Source organism: Nerophis ophidion, linkage group LG09 (genome assembly GCF_033978795.1).
Source record: "Nerophis ophidion isolate RoL-2023_Sa linkage group LG09, RoL_Noph_v1.0, whole genome shotgun sequence".
Lineage (NCBI taxonomy): Eukaryota > Metazoa > Chordata > Actinopteri > Syngnathiformes > Syngnathidae > Nerophis > Nerophis ophidion.
Genome location: NC_084619.1, coordinates 31,023,231 through 31,033,359, shown reverse-complemented (window position 1 = coordinate 31,033,359; position 10,129 = coordinate 31,023,231). Strand labels below are relative to the sequence as shown.

The following is a 10,129-nucleotide window of genomic DNA, read 5'->3' as shown; positions in this document are numbered from 1 at the left end:
AATAGGAGGGATGCTACTGATTGACGTCAGAGAACACGTTGACTGTAAATTTGGCCTTTTTATTTTCAAATGTAGTAATGTGTCGGGAGGTGATGCTCGGTGTATGGTCCAATTGTTGGCTTTTATTCTACCCTATAATTAAATAAAATGTTTGTATTTGTAATTTGAATGTGTTCTACTACTTAAAGGAGAGGGACTTGTTTTATTTTCTAAAAGGCTTATATTTTTAACAATAGCATAACCACGAGGATGTTTGCACCTATCCTAACCATATGGGGACATTTGATATGAATTATCTTAAAAGCGAAATAAAACGTAAAAGTACTGTTTTTGAAGGGCATACAAACATTTATGATTCCTTTTTTTTTTTTTGCACAAATGTATTTATAAGTTCTAATCCTAAATAAAAATATCAAATTTGTAATGTTTTTTTTCAGAATGTTGACCCTTTTTAAGATATTTGGATCAGATAATGTTAGAGGTTTAAATAACTAAAGTTATGAGTGCTCCTCTCTGAGCTGCAACGTTATCGTGTTAGAGGAGTTTGCGTGTCCCAATGATCCTAGGAGCTATGTTGTCCGGCCCCCCTGGTAGGGTCTCCCAAGGCAAACAGGTTCTAGGTGAAGGATCAGACAAAGAGCAGCTCGAAGACCTTTATGAAGAAGAAAAAGCATGGACCCAGATTTCCCTCGCCCGGACGCGGGTCACCGGGGCCCCCCTCTGGAGCCAGGCCCGGAGGTGGGGTACGATGGCGAGCGCCTGGTGGCCGGGCCTGTTCCCATGGGGCCCGGCCGGGCACGGCCCGAAGAGGCAACGTGGGTCACCCCTCCAATGGGCTCACCACCCATAGCAGGGACCATAGAGGTCGGGTGCAATGTGAGCTGGGCGGAAGCCGAAGGCAGGGCACTTGGCGGCCCCCCTGGTAGGGTCTCCCAAGGCAAACAGGTTCTAGGTGAAGGATCAGACAAAGAGCAGCTCGAAGACCTTTATGAAGAAGAAAAAGCATGGACCCAGATTTCCCTCGCCCGGACGCGGGTCACCGGGGTCCCCGTTTGGAGCCAGGCCCGGAGGTGGGGCACGATGGCGAGCGCCTGGTGGCCGGGCCTGTTCCCATGGGGCCCGGCCGGGCACGGCCCGAAGAGGCAACGTGGGTCACCCCTCCAATGGGCTCACCACCCATAGCCGGGGCCATAGAGGTCGGGTGCAATGTGAGCTGGGCGGAAGCCAAAGGCAGGGCACTTGGCGGTCCGATCCTCGGCTACAGAAGCTAGCTCTTGGGACGTGGAACGTCACGTCACTGGGGGGGAAAGGGCCTGAGTTAGTGCGCGAAGTCGAGAAATTCCGGCTGGATATAGTCGGACTCACTTCGACGCACAGCAAGGGCTCTGGAACCACTTCTCTCGAGAGGGATTGGACCCTCTTCCACTCTGGCGTTGCCGGCAGTGAGAGGCGACGGGCTGGGGTGGCAATTCTTGTTTCCCCCAGGCTCAAAGCCTGTACGTTGGAGTTCAACCCGGTGGACGAAAGGGTAGCCTCTCTCCGTCTTCGGGTGGAGGGACGGGTCCTGACTGTTGTTTGTGCTTATGCACCAAACAGCAGTTCAGAGTACCCACCCTTTTTGGGAACACTCTAGGGAGTACTGGAAAGTGCTCCCCCCGGGTGATTCCCTTGTCCTACTGGGAGACTTCAACGCTCACGTTGGCAACGACAGTGAAACCTGGAGAGGCGTGATTGGGAAGAATGGCCGCCCGGATCTGAACCCGAGTGGTGTTTTGTTATTGGACTTTTGTGCTCGTCACAGTTTGTCCATAACAAACACCATGTTCAAACATAAGGGTGTCCATATGTGCACTTGGCACCAGGACACCCTAGGCCGCAGTTCCATGATCGAATTTGTAGTTGTGTCATCGGATTTGCGGCCTTATGTTTTGGACACTCGGGTGAAGAGAGGGGCGGAGCTTTCTACTGATCACCACCTGGTGGTGAGTTGACTGCGATGGTGGGGGAGGATGCCGGACAGACCTGGGAGGCCCAAACGCATTGTGAGGGTCTGCTGGGAACGTCTGGCAGAGTCTCCTGTCAGACAAAGTTTCAATTCCCACCTCCGGAAGAACTTTGAACATGTCACGAGGGAGGTGCTGGACATTGAGTCCGAGTGGACCATGTTCCGCACCTCTATTGTCGAGGCGGCAGATCGGAGCTGTGGCGGCAAGGTAGTTGGTGCCTGTCGGGGCGGAAATCCTAAAACCCCTTGGTGGACACCAGCGGTGAGGGATGCCGTCAAGCTGAAGAAGGAGTCCTATCGGGTCCTTTTGGCTCATAGGACTCCGGAGGCAGTGGACAGGTACCGATAGGCCAGGTGGTGTGCAGCTTTAGCGGTCGCGGAGGCAAAAACTCGGACATGGGAGGAGTTCGGGGCAGCCATTGAAAACGACTTCTGGACGGCTTCGAAGCGATTCTGGACCACCGTCCGCCGCCTCAGGAAGGGGAAGCAGTGCACTATCAACACCGTGTATGGTGCGGATGGTGTTCTGCTGACCTCAACTGCGGATGTTGTGGATAGGTGGAAGGACTACTTCGAAGACCTCCTCAATCCCACCAACACGTCTTCCTATGAGGAAGCAGTGCCTGGGGAATCTGTGGTGGACTCTCCTATTTCTGGGGCTGAGGTCGCTGAGGTAGTTAAAAAGCTCCTCGGTGGAAAGGCCCCGGGGGTGGATGAGACCCGCCCGGAGTTCCTTAAGGCTCTGGATGCTGTGGGGCTGTCTTGGTTGACAAGACTTTGCAGCATCGCGTGGACATCGGGGCGGTACCTCTGGATTGGCAGACCGGGGTGGTGGTTCCTCTCTTTAAGAAGGGGGACCGGAGGGTGTGTTCCAACTATCGTGGGATCACACTCCTCAGCCTTCTCGGTAAGGTTTATTCAGGTGTACTGGAGAGGAGGCTACGCCGGATAGTCGAACCTCGGATTCAGGAGGAACAGTGTGGTTTTCGTCCTGGTCGTGGAACTGTGGACCAGCTCTATAGTCTCGGCAGGGTTCTTGAGGGTGCATGGTAGTTTGCCCAACCAGTCTACATGTGCTTTGTGGACTTGGAGAAGGCGTTCTACCGTGTCCCTCGGGAAGTCCTGTGGGGAGTGCTCAGAGAGTATGGGGTATCGGACTGTCTTATTGTGGCGGTCCGTTCCCTGTACGATCAGTGCCAGAGCTTGGTCCGCATTGCCGGCAGTAAGTCGAACACATTTCCAGTGAGGGTTGGACTCCGCTGTCCTTTGTCACCGATTCTGTTCATAACTTTTCTGGACAGAATTTCTAGCCGCAGTCGAGGCGTTGAGGGGTTCCGGTTTGGTAACCGCAGGATTAGGTCTCTGCTTTTTGCAGATGATGTGGTCCTGATGGCTTCATCTGACCGGGATCTTCAGCTCTCGCTGGATCGGTTCGCTGCCGAGTGTGAAGCGACCGGAATGAGAATCAGCACCTCTAAGTCCGAGTCCATGGTTCTCGCCCGGAAAAGGGTGGAATGCCATCTCCGGGCTGGGGAGGAGACCCTGCCCCAAGTGGAGGAGTTCAAGTACCTAGGAGTCTTGTTCACGAGTGAGGGAAGAGTGGATCGTGAGATCGACAGGCGGATCGGTGCGGCGTCTTCAGTAATGCGGACGTTGTACCGATCCGTTGTGGTAAAGAAAGAGCTGAGCCGGAAGGCAAAGCTCTCAATTTACCGATCGATCTACGTCCCCATCCTCACCTATGGTCATGCGCTTTGGGTCATGACCGAAAGGATAAGATCACGGGTACAAGCGGCCGAAATGAGTTTCCTCCGCCGTGTGGCGGGGCTCTCCCTTAGAGATAGGGTGAGAAGCTCTGCCATCCGGGAGGAGCTCAAAGTAAAACCGCTGCTCCTTCACATCGAGAGGAGCCAGATGAGGTGGTTCGGGCATCTGGTCAGGATGCCACCCGAACGCCTCCCTAGGGAGGTGTTTAGGGCACGTCCAACCGGTAGGAGGCCACGGGGAAGACCCAGGACACGTTGGGAAGACTATGTCTCCCGGCTGCCCTGGGAACGCCTCGGGATCCCCCGGGAAGAGCTAGACGAAGTGGCTGGGGAGAGGGAAGTCTGGGTTTCCCTGCTTAGGCTGTTTCCCCCGCGACCCGACCTCGGATAAGCAGAAGATGATGGATGGATGGAAGTTATGAGTGTTGTCTATCTGTGTTGGCCCTGTGATGAGGTGGCGACTTTTCCAGGGTGTACACCACCTTCTGCCCCATTGTAGCTGAGATAGGCACCAGCGCTCCCCGCATCCTCTAAGGGAATAAGGGGTGGGAAATGGATGGATGGAAAACATAAAGGTCCTGTTTTTGAATGGCATACAAACATTTTGGATTCCTATTTATTTTTTTGCACAAATGTCTCTATAAGTTCCAATCCTAAACAAAAATATCAAATTTGTAATGTTTTTTTCAGAATGTTGACCCTTTTTAAGATATTTTGATCAGATAATGCCATCCATCCATCCATTTTCTATCGCTTATTCCCTTTTGCGGTCGCGGGGGGCGCTGGCGCCTATCTCTGCTACAATCGGGCGGAAGGCAGCGTACACCCTGGACAAGTCGCCACCTCATCACAGGGCCAACACAGATAGACAGACAACATTCACATTCACATTAACACACTAGGGCCAATTTAGTGTTGCCAATCAACCTGCATGTCTTTGGAAGTGGGAGGAAGCCGGAGTACCCGGAGGGAACCCACGCATTCACGGGGAGAACATGCAAACTCCACACAGAAAGGTCCCGAGCCTGGGATTGAACCCAGGACTGCAGGACCTTCGTATTGTGAGGCAGACGCACTAACCCCTCTCCCACCGTGAAGCCCAATCAGATAATGTTACAGGTTTAAATAATTAAAGTTATGAGTGTTGTCTGTCTATCTGTTTTGGCCCTGTGATTAGGTGGCAACTTGTCCAGGGTGTACATGGCCTTCCAACCGAATGCAGCTGAGATAGGCTTCAGCACCCCCCCGCTACCACAAAAAGGACAAGCGGTAGGAAATGGATGGATGGATGGATGGATGCAAATTTACATTATTTGACAACCGGGACATTATTTGACCAAAAGGCCTTCAAAGGGTTACAATAATAATAATATTAAACATTACTTCTTTGGTATGTTTGTTTTAAGCTGAAGTTCATTGAGAAATTTGAGAAAACAAAGTTAAACAGATATATAAATTGAAAATCCTTTTATGTCCTTTGAAAAATTATGTTCTGCAAAAAAATTGGAAATTGACTTTCTTTAAATAACCATGAAAAAAAATCACACATCAAGGAGAAACACAACAAAAAATATGGCCAAATATACCGCAAACAATTACTAAAAAGGTCCACCTTTCTCCCCTATAGGGTTAAAAATAAATGCTTTGCCAGAATGCAATCAGGATTAAATTATTTGGAACAAATACAGCTGAGATAGGCAACAGTACCCCCCCACAACCCCGAAAGGGACAAGGGGTTGAAAATGGATTGATGGATGGATTTTTGCATATTGGGCCAATACTGAAACGGTATCGTGAACATTAAATAAGTAGACCAAAATGATATTTATTTCCATTTACAAAACATAGGCTGAAGATAATGTACATGTGTATTGTTTATGTGTAACATAATATTAAAATAAAATAAAAAAAACATACTGTAGCAATGATAACACTCATTAGTTCACGTAATCACTCATACGTTTTTGCTATTGAAGTAACAGAAAAAATAAATAGCTACTAGCTGCATTAAGTCATCAAAAAGCACTCATATACCGATATATTTCATGACTAAAAATAACAACAACAAACAAAAGAGTAAGTCTGTGTTTGGAATTAATGTTTTTAAAACATATTGTGGATAGAACAGAACATTGGTCTTTGGACATTATCAGGAGCGCAGTCCTCCAAACTAGAAACTTTACATTTTTTGTCCACTCAATCCCAGCTGTCTACAGCAGATGATGGTAAAGGAGTCCCCTTTAATTCCTGGGCTGGAACATGATCTTCACAGTAGCACATTAATATTTGGTGGCTATTGTCGAAGCGGCACAGGCACTTAAAAGACATTGACACTGACATACAATCTGGTACAACAGTCATGCAGTGGTACAACATGGCCATGAGGTAATAATTAACATACAGAGCTGAATGAAGTAAGTATGGTCTATGCTGATCCAGCCAGAGACCCCAGTTTTATTACCCGTGCAACAGAAATAAAAGGGAACCAACTTTAGCATCAGGTTGTATATACACTTTTATAGAAATATACACATCTACCAACACATCTTTTCTACAGCGTTGTTTTCATCTAGCTATCAAGCTTGTCCACAGCTTTTGCAGGTGAAGGCAAAGCCATCCAGTTTGCATAAACACTATCATTGGCATATCTTGTAAAGACTGGATTAGTGGCATCATGTCTGTTGAGCGGTACCGGGCTCTTCTCGGGCCAGTTGGGGTATGACATGCCTAAAAATGAGAACACATCATTTTTTCTGTACTCAGTGAAAGATAAGCAGCGTGCAGACAGTAAGGCTTTTCAATCAAACTCTGTAGTGGCAGGAGAACCAACAAGTGATGGCAAACTCGATTCCTTTTACTGACTCAAGTTCTTATAGGTCTTTTAAGTGAATCAGGAACTTGAGTCACTCGTCACAAAGCACATTTGCAGAAACCCACACATTTGCAACTAGTTTCCCTGAGAGTTTTTGTCAAGTACTTGTGACTCAGTGAAACTCTAGTCTTTGCCGTATACCCATCAGTTAGTCAAACCCAAGTCCTTTTCAATGTGTCAGTTAGTGAAACTCAAGAATTCTTCGAGTACCACCTAGTCAGTAAAATTCAAGTCTTTGTCAACTTGGGAGTTAGTGAGACTTGAGTATCTGTTGAGCATTCGTGTGTCAGTGACACTCATATCTTCGTCAACTTGCGAGTCAGTGAAACTGCAATATTCATTGAGCACACATGTCAGATCAAACAGAGCCACTTTCAACACGTGACTCAGTGAAACCCGAGTCTTGGTCAAGCACCCATAAGTCAATATAACTCAAATGTTTGTTAATTCTGGAGTCAGTAAAAATGTAATATTCATTGAGTACCCAAGAAAACTCAGGACAATATCAACACATGATCCAGCGAAACCTGAATTTTTGTTGACGAGTCAGTGAAACTCAAGTATTTTGTCAACCACCAGTGAGTCAGTGCAACCTGAGTTTTTGTCCCCTCTTGAGTCAGTGAAACTCAAGTCTTTGTCAACCACCCGTAAGTTAGTAAGACTTACGTGTTTGTCAACCTGTGAGTCAGTGAAACTTGAGTATTTATTCAGCACTCACATGTCAAGAAAACTTGAGCCCTTCTCAACACGTAACTCAGTGAAATTTGAGTCTTGGTCGAGCAGCCGTAAGTCAGTAAAACTTGACTTTTTGTCAACTTGTGTGTCATTGAAACGCAAGTTTTTGTCAACTTGTTAGTCAGTAAAACTCAAATCTTTGTCACATTGTGAGTCAGTGACGCTTAAGTCTTTGTCAATTTGTTACCGAATAAAACTTGAGTGTTTTTTGAGCACCCGCAAGTCAGCAAAACTCAAGTCTTTGTCGGCTCATGAGTTAGTGAAACTCGAGTATTCACTGGGCATCTGATGAGTCAGCGAATCTCGTATCTTTGTGGAATCGAGAATCAGTGAAACTCAGTGGATTTCATTTAGTCACTGAGTGATTCAACTATTCGTTTTTTTGATACATTTATATACAGTAGTGACACAACTGGGTTTTTTTGGGGAATTTAGCTGACAGTAACAGGGGTGAGTGATCATGTGAGCGAATGAAGGGAGACGAGTAATTGTGACTCCTGATTAAGTTAAAAAAAACTTGCAAGTTTTGAACAAGCTATGGTTCTGTCATCATTATTTAAGATTGTAATCTATTTGTGAAATATCAAGGCATTAAATATTGCAGCCTCAGCAACCAGTGCATTTTCTTTTAAACACCACCACCAAAGAGTTGCACTAAAAGCCTTACTGTTTCGCCATTCACTACTACAGTATAGTATGATTATAGATGAGTAGTTTCACATGAAAAAGTCAGGAAAATTTAAGACAATCTGGAATTCAAAACAACAAGTGGTGATTGAGGACCTGTTTCAAATGTTACTGGTTTACTTTAGTCTCAACAAATGAGGACTTAAATTTTTATAAAAAAGTACAAATATTATGCGGATGAAGAGTGCGGTGTGTTGCATAAATTAGAAAGAATATTTGGTATTTACAAGGTTGTAATTCTTTGGGTGAGTTTTCCTGTACATTAGAAGCAGGTCCAAATAAAACAGAATGCAAGACAACACATAGTACTGTTTGTCACTGAGCCTCTCATTTACGATGAAATTGTCAGGAATATGTAGAGAAGGGCATGCCCAGATCACAGTCACACACACTTGACTATGGAAAGCCAATCAGAAGTTGCCAAAAAAAAAGACAGCTTGTGTGTCTTGGTTCTAAAATCTAGTAAATGCATGGGAGATTCTACCATAGAGCTTGTTTTCAATCCATGTGGAGGGGAGGGTTCGAGGGATAGGGGCGTTATTACAGTCCACAAGTGGTGTGTCCTCTTCAGAGAGCGCGTCATCGTACAGCAGGGCATCAGCAGGAGTGGACGCTGCCAGGTCCAGGTAATCCTGACAAAAGCAGATGAAGGTGTGATTAGTCTGATTATGTGGGAGGGGCGGGGGTTACAACTGTAATGATTTTACATAAACACACGCGCACAGCATAACAATTGGACTCTATAAACAAAATTGTTGGATTGTGACACGCTTCTTCTAACAAAAGGGCATCAGGTGCCCATTAAACACAGCGCTTGCCATTGTTGTTGACCTGTATGTATATAGTTCTTGCACATAATCAACCAAGCCAAAAACAAAACACTGTCATTTTTCACTGTCAAGCCTCAATGTATTTTTGGTCAGGATTTAGGAATGGCCCTAATAAAAAAGGTAGTAGAATAATTTGATTCATCCCAGCCAAAAGTTTGTATTAAGTCCCGGGACTTTTTCGGAGATATTTACTTCCTACGAACAAAGTGGTGGTCCACAAAACCAACTTGGCTAGTGTGCGGCACACAGAGTGTAAACTATCTAACTATGCAAGGAGCCAAGATCTGAATGCCGATGCGAGCAAAATCGTACGTTATAAAAAAAAAAGATTTTTCAAGGATTATGCATCGGGCGCATGTCATGTCAAACTATCTGGTGCTTCAGACGCCATTTTACACAGCCAGACAGTTGAAAACTTGAAAAAAAGCACTGAGCTCTACAACCTCTTTGTGACTTGGTCAAGAAAACTGGTAAGATTCCACGGGATAAATTGTGCATCGTTTTTGCTCGTTGCATTTCATAATTTTACTTTGTGTGTTGCAAGAATGCATCCTTGTAAACAAACCTGCAAGTAGCACATTACATTGATTCACTGTTTTTCATTTCCCCATAATGTTAACCACCCATGAAGTTAATCAGAGTCAACACTGAAGACCTTGAGCTTTGTGGTTGTTGCACGCATCGTTAGGAACACGGGCGGTTTTCCCCGTCTTTATTAAAATAAACTATGGATATCAACATTGTGAATGTGCTGAAAGCTTCATTTATAATTGCTGCCTTTGGTAAAAGCTTAACTCCTCTAGATTTTGTTCTTTTTTTAGACCCGCCGAGTTTGTGGTTTACGAAACACTCAACAGCAAAAATGCGCTTTAAGAATTCTGAAACAAGATAGAATACAAATAATATCAAGATAATAGTTTAATGGGAAATACTATACTTTAAATGTATATCAAACAAACCCTTAATGAAGCGATTACTGCAAACTTGTGCGTTTCTTGTCGTCGTTTTTGAAAAGCTTTCACTGTGGCGACTTCTCCAGTATGCACCCCGCCTTCTGCTAGAATGTAGCTGAGATAAGCTCCAGCAACCCCCGCGACCCCAAAAGGGACAAGCAGTAGAAAATGGATGGATGGATTTCTTGCCCTTTTTGATTACCTCTTAAGGAACTCTGAAGAAATGTTTATCCTTTTTTTTTAATTTGAACGGTTTCAACAGCCTTAAACAATGTAAGCAT

At 45.6% G+C, this 10,129-nt stretch overlaps 1 protein-coding gene across 1 annotated transcript in view; it reads right to left on the bottom strand.

Annotated features, from left to right (window-relative positions):
- Positions 1-5,858: 5,858 nt before the first annotated feature.
- Positions 5,859-10,129, bottom strand: part of ret (ret proto-oncogene receptor tyrosine kinase) — a 65,657-nt gene continuing 61,386 nt past the window's right edge. Inside the window, exons 19-20 of the mRNA XM_061910804.1 lie at positions 8,550-8,697; positions 5,859-6,498 (exon numbers count right to left, since the gene is read on the bottom strand). Of these exons, the coding sequence (XP_061766788.1) occupies positions 6,341-6,498; positions 8,550-8,697 (306 nt within the window). The 3' untranslated portion in view covers positions 5,859-6,340. The remainder of the gene's footprint in view (positions 6,499-8,549; positions 8,698-10,129) is intronic.